This window comes from Sylvia atricapilla, chromosome 12, assembly GCF_009819655.1.
Source record: "Sylvia atricapilla isolate bSylAtr1 chromosome 12, bSylAtr1.pri, whole genome shotgun sequence".
Lineage (NCBI taxonomy): Eukaryota > Metazoa > Chordata > Aves > Passeriformes > Sylviidae > Sylvia > Sylvia atricapilla.
Window position 1 is genome coordinate 7,671,309 of NC_089151.1, and position 20,967 is coordinate 7,692,275.

Here is a 20,967-nt window from a genome sequence, read left to right on the forward strand (position 1 = left end):
AGCACATTATAGTAAGCTTCATAGAAACGATGTAAGTAAAATCATGTATAAGGAGAGTGCAGGACAGCACAGAAATGAGCTCTAGAGACAGTCTGCCAGAGATAAAAGACACTGAGATGTGCAAGGAATTTCAGAAAGGACCCCAAGGAGGTGATCTGCTCTGTAAACTTAGAGGCATAACATACAGTCAAGGTTTCCCAACTCAAGAAGAAATTGTATTTCCTAAGAAATCAAGTACTTTTCACTGTATTTTTTAATTTAAACAGCTAAGAGAAGCCAGTCTCATCCTGCACTGATGGAGCAATCCAAAGACTGAACCAGTTTACCAGGAGCATCTCAGGAGACAAACAGAGCTGGGAACAGCAGGATGCTGTTCAGTGCAGTCACTTCCAGGCCAAACTTCCTGCTGCACTCTGGAACACTTAGATTGCCTCACTGTAGTTACACTCAGTTTTCTGTATTACACTACCCTACTCTGTTCCAGAGCAGAGGAGAACATGGGATCACAGAGTAAATGCTGAGGATCTCCAAAGGCTCAGAGGAGACAGGGATTACTCCTGTGTCATAACTTAGTGATGAGTTTCCTGAACGGGTCTCGTTTACAGAGTCTTCTGAAGAGTCAGTGTAAGGATCAAAAAACTATAAGCAGGGTAATCAGCCTCTGCCAGTCACTGTTGCCTGGAGCACACTTAGGTCCAGCAATCTGTCTTGCAGCACATTAAATTGTGTTAAGTAACTGCAGCACCACCCTGATAAGGAGATGCTCAGAGCCAAACAGCCATCAGAGCACAGCAAAAAGCTTCCCCCCTCCCTCATTTCAGAGAGGAAACTTAAGGTTAAAATGGCATTATTACCATGCTTGTATGAGAACTGAGACAGCCAGAACATGTTACTGATTCCCAGATGAGGCCGCTAAAACTGCCATGCAACTTACATGGACAGTGAAATGCTCAAAAGCTTTAGCAAGCCCACTGCCATGTGGGCTTAGCATAAAAGAGAACATATTTACTTGTTACCTCTACAGAACTGAGCAGGGCACCAGATTACTCCTTCACCACAGAAAATGAGCCCGCTGATAGAGCTCACAGCTCCACCCAGCCCAGGAAGCAGGAGGACAGACCTCTGAGTCAGACTCAACTCTCAGATGTGGCACTGAAGCACATAAACCACAGACATCAGCTTCATTAAAACATTGCCCTGTTCCAGTTTGCAGAGTTTGAGACCTAAGAGACCTAAGCTCTGATTTAAAAGGAACACCTGCTTAAACAGGATTAGTCATCATTACAACCCAGCATCTCTCTGGCTTTTTAACAGCAGCAGATAATTTCTATCTGGGAAGGGGGCAACACAACCCACTGGCTTCTCAAGGGACTGATATGAAAGCCTTTGACCTGAAGCAATATCGAGTTACAGCACATCCGATTCTAATCATTCACCAACAGCCACATCAACAGCTGCACGTGCTTTTCCACCTGGCATGGCAAGCAGTGTCCTTCCCTTCTCATGACAGCAAGCAGATGCCTCTCTTATTCCCTTCTCTGTAGCAGGCAAAAATCCCTGCACATTTCATACAGCCCCTCAGTGCAGGAGACAACACCTCCAAGCAGGATAATTCATGACAGCACTGAGACTTGGGTATGGGCTGTTCTCAGCACTGAGATGAAAGAAAATTTGGAGGGGTGGGGAGGGTGTTCTCCCCTAACTCAGACTTGCTTAGGTTTTTTGCTTTGTCTGCAGTCTGGCAAGTCCAGGTCATCCTCCTAAAGCAGGGCTGGGTTCGTGCCTCCACCTCCCAAAGCCAACTGAAAGCCAGGTGCCAGATGGAGGACATAAGCAGCAGATGGAGATGTAACATCCAACCACAACAGCAAGCCAGCCAGTGTTCCTCTGCCCAAGCTCGAGGCTCACCTGCAATGTGCTGAATGCCTTGAAGAGAGCAGGAACGGGCGAACAGCGACGGGCATCCACAAGAACAGTGAGACCCAAAGCCTGACATTCTGGTCTGCAAGGACAAAGACAAAAAGGTCACCTTTGTCACCACTGAAAATTAATAAGACTATGGAAACCAAAGCTTTAGTCATGGCAGAGCGAAAAAACCAATACATTACGGCTTTGTAACAACAGGAACTAACTGGCCACCTTTTCCTAAACAAAACATATACACAGAAACCACCAACTGATTGCCCACTTTTACCTTTGCTATTTGATTTTATGACTTCCACCCGATTTCCCACTTCTCCTATTTCTAGAATACGTGTCATTGATGGCAAAGGTGCTGATGCCAACTGGATAATACACACAGGAAAACCAATCCTTCCTGTGTTCAGGGACAAGTTTGGTTTCAGCTTCACTACTTTAGAAAAGCAGCCAGTCTGGAGCAGACCCAATGCCTATCTCACCCAGAAACAGATTTGAAGGGAAAAGCATAAGAAACAAAGCATGAGTGTCTCACAGGTTAAACCTGCTCCCCTTATTAATTGTTTAAAGGCCTCAAACAAAAATCACTATCAGAGTCTGCTTTACTTCTTATTTAATCATCCAAAGGTGAAACATAGTGCTGAGCTGGTGAAGAAGAGTATGTCATAGTGAAAGGAAGAGAAGCTGCAGCAAACTCCAGCCTCCAAAAACAATTTTCAGCCAGACATCAAGTCAGACTCTCAACCCTTGCAGATCCTCCCTCCTCTAGCTTGGAGGCCTAGCCCTAAAATACCATGTCACAACAGTATCACAGACTGCTGCATGACTGCCCCATGATAGCTCCCAAAACCCATTTCCTGAACTGATGAAGGATAGGAAGTATGGCTTGGATTCATGGCAACACATGAAAACATTCAGTACATACCAAATCATATCACATCATGTGCACATGGCATATACAGAATAGGTCAAATGCTTGCTGAACACAAGCCTGTTCACCCTAGCAGAAGATTCCCACCTGTGCAATTTCAGGACTGTCTGGGCCAAGTTCCTAGGCCAATAAAGTCAACCTCCTTCCATTCCTGCCTCAATTCCCACCTCCCTGAAGGGCACAGTGGAGAGGGCAGCAGTTGTCTGCCCTGTCAGCCCAAGAGCATCACAAACCTTGGGATGCTGTGCAAGTACAGAAGAAGGCGTACAAGCTCAGTGGTATTGCAGTGGGGGTTTAACCAGGCTGTGCTCCTTGTTGTTATTATGGCCACTGCACGTCCTGATTTGTCTCTTGTACCTGTAAAAAGAGAGGGGGGTGGAAATCACACAAGTAATTCAACAGAGTGTGGTTCCAGGTCTGTATGCCTCATATTCTACCACTAAGACCCCACCACCTTCCTGGAAGTCCTCCACAGAACTCAATATAGTGTATGTTGTAGATGGTAGGAGGCTATAAACACAATTCCAAAGTACCCAAATGCTGCCCCAGAGACAGATGAGTTCAGCTTGTCTTTCTCTCATGGTAGTGTTACATTTTTATTGCTGTCTTCCACCCAAACAGATGTTCTTCATAAACATGGCTGAAGTTGTGTAACAGTAATCTTGAGAAAAGCAGAAATCTCATAAATTCAAGATACAGAATCTCACCTTCACATTGCTGTCACGTGAGAGAATGCAGACAGGTTCTGCAGAATATGCACTACGTAATGAGACTGGGCACATGCAGGCTGAGCCCAGAACATAACCAGTCAGCTCCTAGAAGGAAAGCCCTGGAGCAGGAGCCCAGAGCTCCTCCTCAGAGGCTGCAGAGAGGACAGCCCAGAAGCACACTCCTGCCTGCCTACAGCTCTGACAAGGGCAGAGGCAGTGGTAGGCTTTAGATAGGCACAGAGCTTACTCAGTGCCCAGGGAATAGATACAGCACAGTATGGGCAACCCAGCTGAGCTGTGATACACTGAAGAAGGAGAAATCCCCCTGCTTCAGTTACCCAGGAAGGACAATGCTTCTCTGCCACCCGTTTCCCAAAAGCCCAAAGTCACAGCTTATCACAGGAGGAGAAGGACTTAACAGTGCCAGTTTTGGAATTATGTCCAGCCTCCTCTCCAGCTGCAAAAACAGGGTAAAGAGCAGGTGGACACACCACTTTGGAAAGCTGGAACTGCCTCTGAGACTCAAAATCAAGCAGTAACTGCAGTGAGCCTGCTCAAGTAACTGGGACTGTAAGTGATTTGAGGAACAGGAGGGACAACATCTCTTTTGCATGAAAAGTACTTCACAAGATCAGGAGCCATTTCCTGCCATACAAAGTGTATAAGAAAGATGGGAGGGCAGAAATCCCAAGCACAAGATAACCAGAGACTTAGAGAAATCTGTTTCTTTCTCTCCTTAATTCTGTTGCTACCACAGGAGATACTGTCCTGGACCATCTCTCTTCCCCATCCCAGGGACAAGCATGTGAGTTGACAGGTAAAACAGACACAGATGGACAGCCTCAAGCATGGAAAGCTGCTCCAATGTGATCTCAATCTGTCATGAGAACATGACTGGAGTAAGCACCACAGACACAGATGGACACCATTTTGAAGCAGGGCTTTCTCCCTTCCATGGACCAAAATTGTGACACAGGCTTTCTCCTGCAAACAAAAATCTTTCATCATTAGTGTAATTTGGGAGGACCTTTGTTACTCCTGAAATACTGTAGCCTGGATGCTGCATAATCAAAGAGATGGAAAGAAATTAGAAAAAGCTCATTAATATAATTTGTTTCATAAGCTATGGGGACTATCACAAAATAAAATAAAAAATCAAAGCCCTCAATTACTGGAAAAATTGACTCAATAAAAGCTTTTTAACTCTGAAGCAACATCTGCCCATCAAGCAGGATGGTTGGGCATCACAAGAATTTGACTGAACCTTGAACTTCCATCTAATAGTCTGGTAATTGCCTGACCAGGTCAAAAAAGGCAACCAGAGCCACCAGGGCTAGGTCTTCAACAGTGGCATAATCCAGAATCGAAACTATCCTGCAAGTTTCGGCTAACTCCATCAGCTACTAGTTTATTAACTAGCTGTTATTTACCATTCATTATAAAAGTTATTCTTTCTAATGTAATTACTGTATCATTACCACTGACTAACATAAAGCATTTAACAGAGTTGTGAGTACATTCCCTCAGGTGTGAGGACTGCCCACTGAAACCCCAAAGAGGCAGAGAGGTCAATCAAATCTGATAGTGGTTTTACAGGAAGCGCAATTCCTTCCTGAGAGAAAAACTGCTTCCTTGGAAGCAGTATCAAACCCAATCCTTGCATCTTGTGAGCATTTGAAGGGCATTTGATACCCCTTCATCACATATTCAGATGCTTTTGTCTCATTTAACAGTGGTACATTATGATAGGAATCTCTGACAAATGGAGCACTTGGTAGCATGGTCAGGCTCCTGCAACACCATGGACTGAGAGCTTCTCTGAGAGATCCTCTTTAATCCTGTAACTCCTTGGGCTGTTATATACAGCATAAAAATGTCGAAAGTGATCAGCAGACCAGAAGATTTAAAATCCTCCTTTGGAATTTGTTGTAACAATTAATCTCCCAATGCAAAGTCACATGTATGAATGTACCATTACTCTGCCCTGCCCTGGTCTTCCATTTCACCTTCTTCCAGAAACTGGGAAGTTTTAACTCCCTTCTTCCTTCCTGGCACAAAGGTGATTTCACCTCTTTCTCAATTATCCCGTGAGATAAACAACCTTCCAGTCTCTTGTCGTAAGACACCCAGTTTGGTTACAAGAAAGGGCCGTCACCCTTCTCTGCACCAGCTCTAATATTTACCATTTCCTTTTACAATACAGCCCAAACTATTTCAGAGGCATCACCAACACGTATACAGAGGTAAAAAAAAAAATCAGCCTCTTAATCTGTCTAGTCATCTTCTCCCCTTTACACACCTGAGGTCAAAATGGGTCTTGCAGACCCAGCACCACCTGGCAGATGCCTGTGCTGCCTTTCTGCTCTCCTTCCCAACTCCTCCACATTGCACAGGTCTGCCTGACCTCTCCCCTGAGGTAGGGCTCTCTACCCAATTTTCAATTCACATGTGGCCCCTGAGCTGATCAAATGCAGCTCCTCCTGCCCCACACTGAACAACCCCCTCTCTGGCTCTGGAAGGACAAGCCCACAGGGGCTCCTTACACAGAGCTGCCAAATGCTGCTTCTCACTGGAGAGGTAGATCTTACTTCCTCTGCTTTACTTCATGTTTGGTTAAACACAAAGACGTCTTGTGAGGGCCATGTACACCAAGCAATCCTGGCTGCTCTGTCCAACAGCCTCAGCTTTGTTCACCCCTCTGCCAGTATTTGTCCCAAGCAGAAATGTTATCTGCAGCTATCTGATATTCACTGCTCTATTAGATGCAAACACTGAATAACATTTGACCTGCAAACCAATTCTGGCAGAATAATTCTGAGCAGTTCTCCCTTGACAGCTAGTTTTGTCATCTGCCATTTAGCTCCACTATCATTCACCCTACATGGTGCTCATCCACTTCACTGGGATATTCCTTTCAACACTGTGTGTCATGAAATCAAACGTTTTCTAAAAATCTATTATATCTAGGTGGCTACATCTAATCAACCGAACTTCTAATTACCATGAATAAAACTGGTAGTCAGGAGTCGTGACAAAGAGCATCTTCTACATTCCTATCCTTTAATTACCAACCAAGTGAATCAAATTCTTCTGACCAGGTCTGATGTCAGGCCCACCAGCCCATCATTAGCGGCACCCTCACTCTGCTCTTTTTGAACTCCTGGTATGAGCCCATAGATTTGGCATTTCTGACTCATACACGCTTGGTTAACATTTTGAGACTCCTGAGAGCAAATTAACATTAATGGGAGGGAAGTTCTACTTCCTGTCCTGCCCATTTGGAAACTTCAGAGGATTCGAGAAGTGGAACTTCTGAAGAGGTTTGGGGTCGAAGAAATAGAATTGGCACCAGTCTCCAGCACTGCAAAAGGAGGCTCATCTCCCTTGCCCTCCTACAAACTGCATTTCCAAGACACATTCTGGCTCAGCTACTCACCAGGCAGGTAGGCAACTCCACTCCTGAGCACTTCTGGGTTCACATCCTTGACTATGGTAGGTGCAAACTGACCACTCCAGGCAGTGCCAGAAGTTGGGGATGTCGGGGGAGAAACAGGTGGTGAAGCTTCCTCCAGGGCACTGCTTTTACTCACTGGTTTCAACACACCTGTGCCAGTTGCCTCTTTTCTCATTTCTGTCTCTTCTGACATCATCCCTGTAAGACAAGTAACAAACAGAAGCTTGAGCAGAGTTGCACCCAGAAGATCCCATGTAAGCACCAGAATGGAGAAGGGTGTACCCCCAGCCCCAGCACTCTGCAGCTCCTCCAGCCCTTTAGCCAGTAGCATGCATGTTCCAAAACTGGTTATAACATTAATACTACTGTAATTCTATAAAAAGAAACCAATTTATTGTGAAGTTTGCAAAGTATAAAAGCTCGATTCAGATCGGGATTACTGCAGTCAAAGTCCTTTTTAAAGGTAACATATCAAGCAGTACATGTCTGCTCACAGCCTGGAAGTCTGGCACAGTGCAAGTTCCTGGCCGAGCTCCAGCAGCCTGAGCATGCTGAAGTGATAAACCAGCTTCTGACAGGGAGGGCTACTCCATCAGGACAGAGTTACTCCCCCAATACTACTTTCAGATTAGTTCCTGAAAATATGAAGTCAACTGGAGGCTGACAAATCAGCTGGAAATTAGCCAGACACCTTGTTCTCCTCATCCAGCCTTTTTTTAATTAACATTTAACGTGAAAGTCAGAAACCCATTTAAAAACACTGAAGAACAGGATGATTACACCAACCAGCTCCTGGTCAAGAACTGCAGAAAATGCTTCCATTGTCTGACAGCTCAGCTCTAATGTACAAGTTATTAGAATCAGTTAATTCTAAAATTGGCTACTACATGGAAACTAAGGCTAGTTCTATCAAGTTTCAATTTTCACGTAAAACTATCTGGAAAGACAAAAAAAAGTATCAACCCCCTGTGCAAGAAGTATTATTCCCCATGTCCCAACATCACAAGAATTAGAAGCCAACAGTACATCTTCAATAATAGATCTTTAGCAGCCTAAGTACACAACTAGGCTATCCCTGTGTTTGCAGAAAGCTATACTAAATAAAAGGCTATATTTCACTACAAATCCTGATACTTCAGTATCTACCAACAAAAATATCAACCTTTCTTCAGGAAAATAAGAGTGGAATATTTATTTGCTTGCTATGAAGTCAGACATTTTAATTGCTATTTAAAATTTACTTCAATCACCCTACCTTCCTGCAGCATCAACAATGTTGACACTTGACTCAGTTTATTTACTAACAGATTCCAATACTTCATTAAAGAGCAGGACCAGGAACAAAGCAGTCCTTGAAGTGGCTTTCAATACAAGTTTTAGCAGTGAAGGAGATTTACAGGTTGAGGCTTAGCCCAAACTGCTTTCAAAATTGTTAAAATGGGTGAGAGAAGTGCCCTGAGCAGCATGGCTCACTGCACCAAATCATCCAACAGTGGGAGAAACGAGGAGGAGCTCCTGGGCTCTGCACCATGGAGGGCATGATAGAATAGCTGCTCATTCCTCCTTGGTAACACCCCTGTTTGAGGAGCACCCCTGGGATCCAGCCTGGCATCTGCTGCATTTGGCCACAGAAGCTGCTGTGATGGCTTCAGGGCTCTGCCCAGTTCTGAGCTGTATCAGAGCCTCACTCTGTGCCTAGGGTTACCCCAGCCTCCACTTCCCAGTGGTGCAGGAGTTCATCCACTTCAGACAATACTGCTACATCTTCCAGAAGCAGCATTTTAGAGGGGCACTGATCTCCTGCAGAAAGGGTATCCTGAACATCACAGAGTCATAGAAGTTGCGCCCAAAATTTCACATTAAGAGCTGGTAGACGTTCTAGGAGAACATGGAATCAATCACCTTATCAACAAGCTGTAAGGCCTGGCAATAAGAACTACATAGTCTGTAGTAAAGGGGTCTGCATTAAATGACAAAAACCTGCAAAGAGGATCAAAATGTGAGATTTAAAGAGGACAAGAAACTGAACGTAGCTGTGTTCCACATACGTTATATGCCAGAACAAGAGAAACACATAAATGCATGTGACAGTCCTGCCTTGGATACCTCTTAAGAATGAGGTAGCAGCTCCCAAAAGGTAGGAGAGAAGCATTTTGCTGAACCCACCACACACAGTCATGGTACCAGGGCTTTTCAGCCCAGGGGAAACTTCACCAAAGCTCTGCAGCCTCCAGACTATGCACATCTTGCCCAAACAAAACTTCCCTGAGCTTCTGAAGCCCAGCTCAGATCTGCAGATGCCAGCTCTCCCAAACAGGCCCAAGCACACTGTTTGTTATTTGCAGTCTGGGGCGGAGGCACTCACTAAAGCGGAAATTGTAGAATGCGGAGGATTGCATCTAAAAGCAAATTGAGAACAGGGACATCTGAATTTGCCGTGTTTGCAGGTTCCACCTTTCCCTGAGGTTAAGGAAGTGGTAGAGGAGGATTTGCTTGTGTGCATTTCAAAGAGACATTAGCATTTTCCATGCAAACTGCCCCAGCACCAGTATCACCTATGCTAACATCAGGTTGTAACCGGGACCAGGAATGGAACGCCCTAACAGGTGCTGCTGAATATGCCCCAGTGTGGCTTTTCAGCCTATTTCTTGATTATCAAGATATTTTCCACCCACAAAATAGAGGAATTCTTCCCAGAGCTGCGAAGTTTCAAAATCCACTTTCATTTAGGTGTTAGTTATGAGGAAAAAAACAGCAGTCACATTATCTGTGAATGGAATCAGTGTAAATTTTATGCCACCAACCCAAACCAGTTAACATTTGACTTCAGATTTTTTTCTGTTTATATCTAAGTCTTTCTAAGTTAGACTCTATTTGTGCACAAAATAAGCTCACTGAGAATCGAAGTAAAGGGAGAGAGTTAAGAGACAAGGAAAAACCTGCAGACACAGCAAACTCAGATGTCCCAGTTCTGAACATGTATTTTAACATAATCTACAATATCTGCTGTAACAAGCAAGCTCCTCCACCTCACACAGAGCAAATTGTGCCTCTGCCCACTGCTGCTGAGGTGTGAACTTTATATCTCAATTGACCCAGTAAAGCTCAAGCTTTGTTGTTATTTATATTTTAGGCAAGATACCCAGAGTTTCCAATCATAGCAGCAAAATGACCTCAACAAGAGACAGAGAATTTAACCTACAGAACTGCCTTGCTGGAAAGGTAGAGTCCATTTGTAAGACATTTGCTTTGCTTTGTAATTTTATCTCCTGAATTATCTTATAAGTACATCTCTGAGGATTTAATGGGGCTAGATTAGGGGATGGCTTGTTTGGATCTCAGAGCAATCAAATGTAATTGAATGGATTAAGCTTTTTATAGTGCCAGGTATAGTGTTTAAGAAATACTGCCAGCATTAACAGATACTTGAGCTGCCCTTTGCCATAAAGAGTTTATTTTGTTAGTTTGTGTGGTTTTCCTCACAATTTAGGTTGCTTCTTTTGCTTTACAATCACTGAGATAACAAGGTTTGCTTTTTTCTTAAACTGCAATGCCCAAGTTTGACATCAGCAGAGTTGAGCCATGAATGTCACTTATTTCAGCCAAACCCCGAAAACATTTCTATTGTCTTTCATAAAAACAAACTCCACGTGTACCCCAGAGGGGTCCATCACCGCTGAAACCTCCAGCAGTGGCCAAGATTTCTTCTTTGGACCAGTGAGAACGAGCTCAAATGAGCTGGAGCTGGCTAATTTTAGAGAGAAGAGATGGAAACACTGAACAAGCAGCCACTGGACTCATGAGCAAAGTGTCCACCCATCACCAAACACAGACTAGGTGTTTCAAGGCCCAGTCCTGAGCAAGCCTGAAGTCAAGCCAGGTTCAGCTTGGCAGGGGACTGGATACCCACAGCATGGTTATTTCCTGGCATATATCCCCCAAGACCCACAGATATGCAGAAGGTGATTTTTTTTTTTTTCTGCTCATGGTGATGGTGGGAGAGACATGCACTGCAGAAATAGAAACTTTTGAGCTGACCCCTCCATTTCACAAAAGAGAAATGCTTGTCACTTCAAAAGTATCAGAAACGCCTGCCAACCCTGGGCTTGCCTAACTATGGAATTAAATAAGTTTGATGCAAATGTTAATGAAATTTTATTTCAGTCAATGGACACTAATTCAGCTCCATTAGGGGGTCACTAACTCATCAGGTAAAATGTGACACTTGAGACACTTTTGGACACTCAAGAAGCAGCTGTGTGTGCAGTCAAATGTAATCATGCTGGAGCTCTTGGCCACATAATTTGGGACCACGGCAAGCGTTACAGTGGCAGCACATCCCGAGACAACCAGCTTTGGATCTGTTGCCCCAGAGGGTCAAACATGCTCTAGGAACACGGGTCTGTACGCCAACCCTTTCAAGAACCCTCACTCCAACATTTCAAGCTGGGTAATTTTCCTAGCCAGGGGTCTCAGGGAATGAGAGCAGTTGAACTGGAATGGCACGTTCCACCCGCCCCCGCCGCACACCCGCTCCTCCGTGTGATCTGCAGATGGAGCCGCGGCTTTCCAGACTCGGCACAGCCCTCCCCGGGCCCATGCGGTTACACACCGCCCGCACGGTCTGCTGCAAAAGGCAGACACCCGGATTGCCCTCTCAGCTCCTCCTGAAGTAGCACAGCTCCAGCTCAGGAACCCAAGCATCAAGAAATCTGGGTAATACCTGCTTGAACATTCCATCTGAGTTGAAGTTAGATGTTTAATTTCTGTGGTCTCCCACTCAAGTTAAACAGCTCCTGCTTGAAACATAATCGAGCTGAAGAAAGCATGCCGGAGGGGAAGGCAGGGAAAGGGGGGAATCCCTCAGCTCGGCAGTTTGCTGCCTAAATCAGTTACCAGCACATACATTTGCTGATCTTCAGGTCACGTTACACAGCTGGTATTTTACTGTAACATCCACTGCTGCTTCCTCTTGCCACAGCCATCTTCCTAAAACCAGTTTTCAACTGTGAAAGCCTTGTACAGTTAGACAAGTCTTTCCTCACACATTTTGCACATCATGAACATAACGGGAAGAGGCCACCAGCAATCAGATTAACTGAAATTAAAAACTTCTTCCAATGGAACTTTGTCCCATACCAACGTAAATTTGCAAAGAATTATGAAACAAAATACCACAATAAACCCACCTCTGAAGAGAAAGCTAATTTCATGCCACAAAAAATGACAATTTAATCACTTCCCAGTATTTTGTGCTATTACCCCAAAACCTCCAAGATGTATTTATCAAATCCTGCCTGGTAAGTAGTATTCAAGCAGTACTCCTTGAGGACTTTGCTTTCAGTCTGTTACCAAACACAACCACACAAACATCCAACAACTGTACCTTTAGGAGATGATGCTCCAGAAGCTGCCTCTGGCTGGGAGTGCAGAGTGGTAGGCTCTGTATGCCCCTCAGCAGGTCCTGAGGACAGTGGTCCACCCTCCAATTCCTCTTCAATGGATTCCAGTGTTTTTGAGGTTGTAGTCTTCAACCTTTCTCTGTAGGAAGAGCCTTCCTGGTTCTCCACCTGTCCCTGCAAGTCCTGTACTGCAACATGCTCCAGGTTCAGCACAGAGTTCTCTTCACTTTCACAGCCATGGTTTTCCACCAGTCTTTGTGGTTCCTCAAACCTCCCTCCAGATCTCTGGACTTTGAACAGACTTGAGTCTTCTTCTTGTGCATCGGGAGCCAACAAGTCACTGTCATTTAATTGTTCTGCCATCTGATTCCCCTCTGCTGACAGGGTAGTTTGGAGTAATATGGCCTCTTCAGCCATTTTATGCTCTTGCACTTCACCATCTGACAAGGTTCCATCGGCTGGAGCTTTCACAGAACAGTGACTATGACTAGTCTGATTTTCATTTACAGGCAACATTTCTTTAGACTCTTTCACTTCCTCTTGGCTGTCTCTTCTTCCCACCTCAAATTCATCTACATCTCCTTGGTTCTCTTCAGGAGGATTTAACGGAGAAGTTATATTTGCTTCGTTATTGCTGCAGCAAGCACTTACATCTCCCATGTCCCCTGAAGGAGAGCCTCTCACCGCCCCCACATCTGAATTCTCAGGCAATGCAGTGACCTGCACTGGCTCAACACTTCCACTGACACTCTGGCAAGAGACATCAGAACTCTCCTTCAGTGTGCAACATGGCCCCAAAGGCTCTAGGACAGATATAGGAGAAGCATCCATCAGTGTCACCTCCTTTTGATCCTCAGTCAGTGGTTCTGTGTGTACTCTCAGCAACACTTCCTCTTCAGCAGCAGAAGCATCTACAATCACTTCTGGGCTCTGCTCCAATGTTTCAACACCAGCATTTTCACTAGGTTCATTACATTCTCCTTCCACGTTTCCAGGGGCAGCAGGCACTTGTGCTTTGCAGCTGACAGCATCTCCAGCACACACATCACTGTAGCTGCACAGTGCATATCGCCAATCCAGTGAGTGTTCACTGTGAGTCTCCTGCTCTGCAGATAAGTCTCCTGCACAGCAAGCATGAGACTCAGCCACAGGAAAGTTATCACCCATACTTCCAGGATCAACCAGCACTGGCTGACCTTCTGGAGACAGTTCTCCATATGCCATCATTTTGTTGCCTTTCAATGGAGTAACATTTTTGAGAGCTTCTGTAGAAGTGTTCAGAGTGTCCATCTGACAGTGCTCCTTCTGTCTAAGTGTTGACTGAATTAAATTCTTGGAGTAGGTGCTGTCTTGTATGACAATAAACCTGTGCTTGTCTTTAGACTCATTCACTTGTGCCCTGGGCTGAGTTAGATAACTTAATGCCAGCGACGGGGTCAAAGATCCTGTTTGTGGCCCAAACCTGGGCAGTGAAACTTTTGCCAGCTCAACGTACTCCCCTTCAAGGTCACTTTCCAAGTTCTCCTCAGTCACAGGACTCACACAGACACCATTGACCAGAGCTTCACTTAACTGTGGAGCTGTGCTGCTAATGACAGGGCTGTCTCGATTTGGGCTTACTTCCTGTAGATACTGAGACCTCAGGTCTGGTGAACCGCACTCAGTACGGTTTGTGGGGAGGCATAAAATTGAACGTTCCTCTGTTATTTCTGGAGAGATGATATTGTTTTCAATAATTTTTGGTTTATTTATAAATTCAGGATTAACCACTTTATCCCAGGGAACACGAAATATTTTGTCATCAGTGGTTAGTAAACAATTTTCCAGTGCTATGCCCATCCGCTCTCCATTGAACGTACTCAACCATTCCAGAGTAAAAATAGAGGTATATGAAACTTCTGGAATCACCACTTCTTCTACTTTATGCTTATCATTTGCCAAACATTTCAATACAATTCGTGGAGGCTTCTTCAGAGAGGGGACCACCTGTAGGTAGAAGTCACCAGGCTTCAAGATTTGCCAGTCAATGGAAGCCAGCTGGATTATAATCTTCTCTTGAATGCACAGGGGCCAGCCCGCATGGCGAAACAGCAATCCGCAGTACGGAGCCTACGGAGACAAGAGAAAGTGTTTTCAGCACCAGTAAAAGACCTCAGCTCGAGCTTTTCAATAAGAGAGATCAAGAAAACAGATGAATTTAGGGTCTTTGGTTATTGATGTAGGCAGGTTTTCCACGCTAAGGTCTTCTCTTTAAAAAGCAGAAGTAAGAAAAGCTACCAACACAAAGCACCTGTGCAGGACAGGTGGGCACAAGTTACACCGGGAGGCTGCAACCTCCCAGTGAAGGGAAACAGACACTGCAAAGACAAGACAGGAGATAGGAAGCAGCAAATGAGGAAAGCACAGAGAAAGCAGGCAGCAAGTGCCATCAGCAAGCTGTGACGAACCACACTTAACATACCAGCAATTTCCTCATTCTCATAACATAGCAGCACTGAGGCCATGCCTCAGACAAATCTCCTGCCCAAGAACTGAGGTTTCATGGCTGAACTGACTTGCCTAAATCATTTACAACTTTATCACAACTTCAAAAAATAATTTCAGTGCTCTGAACTTGATTCTGTTTGGGAAAGATTTAAATTAAGCCACAATATAAACCATCAAGTCCACAATTAATTTCATCTTTTTCTGCAGAACAAGGCTTTAAATCCACTTAATTCAAGTATTTTGCCATACAGTAAAGAAATCAGAGGACTGAAAGGAACTTCCTGGATCCTCACACACCTTGAAACAACAGGTACTGGCATAAAGCAATTTCTTTTCTTATGTTCAGCAAGCTTTACCTTCAGCCCTATCAGATTTCTAACTCTCCTTGCACCTGAAGCATAGTTGCTCACAGGTTTGGAAACCTAAATCATCCTTCAGACTCAGTAATTCCTGTTCCTCAATCCTGCATTTTCTGGATGTGTTCCCATTGCTTAGACTTATTAACCCATGTCACATGACCTTAGCATGTCTACCTTCATCATCTCCTCCATGTGCCTGAAGTATCTCTCCTTTGTAATGCCCATTTCTTTTTCTTAAAAACCTTTTTTTCGTTGTGCGAAGCACTGCAATACACTGTCTATAATGGCACCAGCACTTCCCAAATGTGCTAGAAGCATCTCTTAAAGCTAAGATCCCACTTGTCTTCCAATCATGCCCCTAACAGTAACCCAGTCACCTACTGGTTTTTCTTTTCAAACTGATGAACCTCAGTTCACAACAGAAGTTCTGCCTGCCACTTTGTGGAGGAATGCACTTGCCCTCTGAGTTGACCATTACAAAATTTTAAGCACCAAGCTTTAGAGCTCATGTTATGTAATGCATTTATCACCCTCCTCTTCCAGGTTATTGTTTGTGTGTCCCAGGCTGTTTTCACCACAAACATGCCATACATACTCTTAGTTTTTATGTCAAGGTCATGGATGAGAAGCACTGCATGTTTCACGACTCCTGCCTCCAACTCCGTTTTCCCTGCAGTACAAACATCCTCCCTCCCTTTCACCAGTTTGTAGCCATCTTGCAATTCTTGCACAAGCCTCAGTCCCTTTGACACAGTAATTAATCTTCCGTATGACTCCATAATAAATCCTTTATGGCAGAGATTAAACAATGAAACTTATCTCTCTAGAGAGAGCTGTTTTATTAAAAAGGCTGGTGTGACACTACCTGCCATGGAGCAAACCACATGAAAATGTTATTCAGTTTTTCATGGGTCAGTTAATTCAGACCCTGCTCGGTGCATGATGTTGTAGGCTCAGCTTATTCTCTGTATTTTGTTACGAGCCCTGACTTAACAGATTCAATAAAATCCCTGTTACCAGACATTCGGCATTATATGGTAACTTCTTCCACATTCCAGGATGGAGACCTGCCAGTCCTATTTCTTTGAAATAGTTTATTTTAGTCACAGTAGTTTTACTTCTGTTCACTTATTGCAACTGCCCTACTGATGAAACCTTAGTTTTCATTCACTTGAAGGGTCATCTCAATATTACCTTTCTGTTCTAACCTTGACTCAGGGCAGACCCACCTCCCCTTCTTTCCTCTTACCAAGTCAGAACCAAAAAGCCCTATAACCTAACACACACAGTTGCTTGTACTTCCCTCAAAGGCACAGCTAAGCAGTGCACTCTGATGTTCTCAGGCTTTCTGATCTGCAAGGCACAGATGCCTCTATCTGTAAGTTCCTTTCTTCCACAACACAGTTAAATTCAGTCAAACCAAGACCATCTCTTGCAGCAGCTTGCACAAGCTGCTCCTGGTTCCAGCAGGTCTTGGGCTAAACTTCATGGACTTATATATCAAGACTCACACAGCGCCTCAGTCAACAAAACCTGTGGCTCCTAAATAAGTGCCTAAACCAAGTATTCTGCATATGAATTTTAAACTAGAGCAATTTGCAGTTTTCCAAAAGAGACTGTATCATTGCACTTCTTCTCCCATTAGAGTATCTCCTAGTAGGTGTATTAAAGCCGTCTGTATGACGGCTTTCAGGGGAAGAAAACACATATGAAGATCAGTTCCCAAACTATTACAGTTTATAGGACTGAAAAGTGAAAGATTCAACCAGCAGCAGCATAAACATAAAGCTGAATTCCATCAGCACATCCTTGACACAGAGATTCTGTTAAAATTTGGATGCAGAGGAACCCACTGGAGGGCCATTCATACATTAAGAAATCCAAAAACTCAGCCTCACTTCTTAGATGCTTACTTGTCTGCCTACTGACTCATAAGGAGAAAACTTGGCAATAAAATCACCAAAACCAAAATGCAGAATGCATTGAAGTTTCTCAAAAGCCCTACAAAGCCACAGTCTAAACCGTGAAGAGTCAGAGTAACATCCAAAGCAAGAACACAAGTCCCACAATAGCCTAAACATTACAGAGCTTTAGAACTTCAGAAGTGGAGCATCTTCATGCCGCTCCTGCTCCAAAATGCACCTTCAAAGGGAAGATTATGTGAAGAGGTTTATTACAGTCTCTTTAACATCTCATTCTGAGGCTCAAGGATTTGCTTTTCCCGTGTCCAAACACTACTGAGCCAAACCAGGCTCATCAGAGGAGTGCCAGGAATATCCCCTACACCCAGTGGCTGCAGCCAGGAATAAAATTGCCTCTGAGGAAAGAGCTGGGCACCAATGACAAAAATGGCACAAACAGAATCTTCTAGAGCTACAGGGATGGTTAAGCTGGAACAGACCATTTAGCCCACGATATCACCTCAAGGCCAAGGGCAAAATCTGTTTTTTAACTTTTTGCTAAGGAGAGACAAGACACCTTTGGAACCCCTTCCAGTCCCTGAGGAATCACACAAGGCTGATGATTTTAATACACTGAAGCCCATGAACTTGTCTAATACTTCATGAAGCCTTTTACACTTTTCTCACTGCAGAGGCTGACAAAAGATCTAGTTCTCTCAAGACTTTATACAGTAGTCATTCAGACAGGAACTAATTCTTTCCCCTCTAATGTGTTTAGGAAACTCTCACACGGAGCAGCTGAACTACAAACTAAGGAGGAAATACTGCTTTTGTTTAGACTCTCTAAAAGGCATGCAAGACTTTCAAAAAGCAATTAGTAAGAAATAATCCTCTGTGATTTCAGACTGTAAAGACAAAGGAGCATACAGTGGAGCTTTGGAGGAGATCACAGCAAATTAAATAAATTTCATAAATCGGAAAAAATAAATTTAAAATATCAAACAAGTGAGTTTTAAATAAAATATGGACTAGCCTGAGGCTAACTCTAAAGGTACAAGGTACCTAGAGCTTCCCTCCATCTCCCCATACTGCCACTGTGGAAGTAAATGATCCTGAGTCACAGAAAGGGTCACAGCCAAGTAAGAAAGGATCTTGCTGACCACTCTCCCAGACATTTTACACTTCACCACAAGCCCTCAGTACCTAATGCTAAGCCCTGTGCAGCCCCCACTAAAGGCAGCTGCCCAACCAAGGCATCTTGGGGCTACCAGGCAGGCCAGGGAGTGCCAGGCAGGCCTCCAAGCACAACTCCTGTCTCTGCATCACCTCCCCAAACTGTGCCACACAGGTAGGACAGCCCCACCGCACAAGTTTCCCCCTCAACAGGCCACCCCCAAGCCCCCACATCACCTGAGCCCATGCTCCAGGACAGCCGGGTGGGCCACCAGCACCCTGAGTTCTGCCAGTGCCCGCTGCCCTCATACTTCCCTCATAAGGATCTCGAGCTCCCACTGCCCTCACCTCTCCCTCCTCAGAACACCCAATGCCCACCGCCCTCATTTCTCCCGCCTTAAGACCCTCAGCGCCCACTGTCCTCACCTCAGGACACACAGCGCCCATTGCCCTCACCTTTCTCCACCCTCAGGACGCCCAGTGCCCATTGCCCTCACCTTTCTCCCGCCTCAGGACGCCCAGTGCCCATTGCCCTCACCTTTCTCCACCCTGAGGACGCCCAGTGCCCATTGCCCTCACACCTCTCCCACCTCACGGCCGAGCACTTCCGCGCCTCGTGTTCCAACGGCGCTTCAACAGCTCAACCGAAGCCACCCTGCCCGTCAAGGCGGCCCCGCGCTGCTATTGGCTGCTGCAGCCCCCGCTGTCCTCCCATTGGCTGCCGGGCGGCCGAGGCCCGCCCTACCGCCACGCCCGTGCCCAAGCCGTCGCGCCCCGAGGGCAGCGCGGGCCGCGGTGTGTGCGCGGTGTGCGCGGTCTGTCCCTCAGCCGCTGCCCCCAACGCCTCCCCTCGGGAACAGCGGCGCTGTGGGCCCAGCTCACTGCTGCTTTCCCTCCCTCCTTTCACTGCCTCACCTGCCCAAAGCACCGCTGGCTGCTCGGAAGCTGCCGGGATCTCGAGGAGTGGGGAAATTGCTACCTTGGCTCCTTCAGCGAGGGCGGTGTTTTGGGGAAAGCTGTGAAACGTCTTGAAATAATTACCAGTTTGTACAAACGAAAAGCCTTTTGTTTCTTTAAAGGGGAAAACCACACAACGCACCATGGAATTAGAAGCTCCAATTAGATACTGGTGGAATAACATCTATTCCAGTGTTCAGGGTGGGAGAGTAGCAAGGTCATGCACCAGCTTGGGTCCTCCTCGACTCAAAGAGATGGCTGGCACCAAGCTGGTGACAATATGGGGTGACAAACACTGCACCAAAACACGCTTTCAAGATACCTAGCTCATGTGGATCCATCCTACGTGATGGATCTGTCTCCCCAGTATCTCCTTGGAACAAAAGGGTAACTGATTATTTCAGCCTCTATTCCATATGTTTCCCCCCCCTAGAAATTCCTTGCCCTCTACCGTAGGGACTTGAATTGAAAGCCTGGCCCCCTTCGCAATCAGAGATAAAAAAGGTTAGAATAAACCCACATTTTAGGTTGTTTGGGCTGGTTGGGGTTTTTTTCATCTTGCAGACTTTGAGCCAACTTTTGTGATGGAGGTGTTTGACTCATCGTTTCTAACATTTTAGACTCCCAACAGTAAAGCACATTAATCTTGGACTCGTTCTGGCAGTAAATGTAATGTGACTCCTCGGGGCTACTGAGCCTTGTGACCGTTCCAGCAACCATCAAAGGGGAGCTGGAGTTCTGGGAAAAACACTGACTGGCAGCATTTTGCCCTACACGTCATCCTGCCAGTGGCAGGAGCCCGACAGCTTCATCCACAGGGCCAGGGAACAGCTGGGGTCAGAAGCCACCCCAGTCAGCCACATCTAGCAAACATTTTGCTAAACCTCTTCCTGTGAATCCCTTAAGCCCTTGGTGTTCCTGATTATGGCAAGGGAGAGCACTGCTCCATACCTGATCTCTGAAGGGTTAAACTTCAACAACAATTTCTCAACTGTTTCCTAATTGTCTGCCTGCCCTCCCACCTAGCCTGCCATACATACTCAAGTGCTTTTTGCCAGCAGTTTTGCATACGAGAGCAGAAAGAAAACTCTCCAAGAAAGCCTTCACAGGCCTTAGAGAGCATGATGTACTCACACAGGCATCCTGCTGAATGCACTGCAGGATGTGCTTGGCTGGAATCAGGAAGTCTATGAGGTAGTGTAGTCCATCCCCACGGTACGTCTTCTCCACCACATCAAAAACTTGGCACAGAACAGTGGCTGCGGTAGCCTCAAATGGAGGGTAGAGTGCTGATAACGTACTCTGGATGCAGCCGTCCAGTGATTCCGAGTCCTGCCGAGAGAGAAAGTGTTAGTGGTACCAGGGCACGATTTGCCCAACGCCCAGGAGCGCAGCCATCTCCAAATGCAGGAGGAACGAAGACCAAAGGAGCCAAGTGCTATCCTTTCTAGCTTCTTTTGGCACCAGCGATTCCAGGTAAACACAAGAAAAGCTCTCCCAAAGCGGGAGTGGAGTGCTCGCAGAGTGCTGCGCACAGCGGTGAGAATTCCCAGCTTTTGCTTACGCAGCAAGTCCTTCTCCTGCCTGCGCGGGGTGGGGCGGCTGTTAGACCACACCGCAACACGTGAACGCGTGCGAGCCAGACAGTCGTGGGGTGGGCGCATCCCCAGCCCCGT

At 45.6% G+C, this 20,967-nt stretch overlaps 1 protein-coding gene across 4 annotated transcripts in view; it reads right to left on the reverse strand.

Moving 5' to 3' along the window:
• PLEKHG4 (pleckstrin homology and RhoGEF domain containing G4) overlaps positions 1-20,967 on the reverse strand; it is an 86,131-nt gene that overhangs the window by 51,282 nt on the left and 13,882 nt on the right. For all 4 annotated transcript variants that reach the window (XM_066327705.1, XM_066327704.1, XM_066327703.1 and 1 more), the window contains exons 2-6: positions 20,426-20,623; positions 12,399-14,523; positions 6,995-7,210; positions 3,082-3,205; positions 1,909-2,002 (exon numbers count right to left, since the gene is read on the reverse strand). In XM_066327705.1, the coding sequence (XP_066183802.1) occupies positions 1,909-2,002; positions 3,082-3,205; positions 6,995-7,210; positions 12,399-14,523; positions 20,426-20,623 (2,757 nt within the window). The remainder of the gene's footprint in view (positions 1-1,908; positions 2,003-3,081; positions 3,206-6,994; positions 7,211-12,398; positions 14,524-20,425; positions 20,624-20,967) is intronic.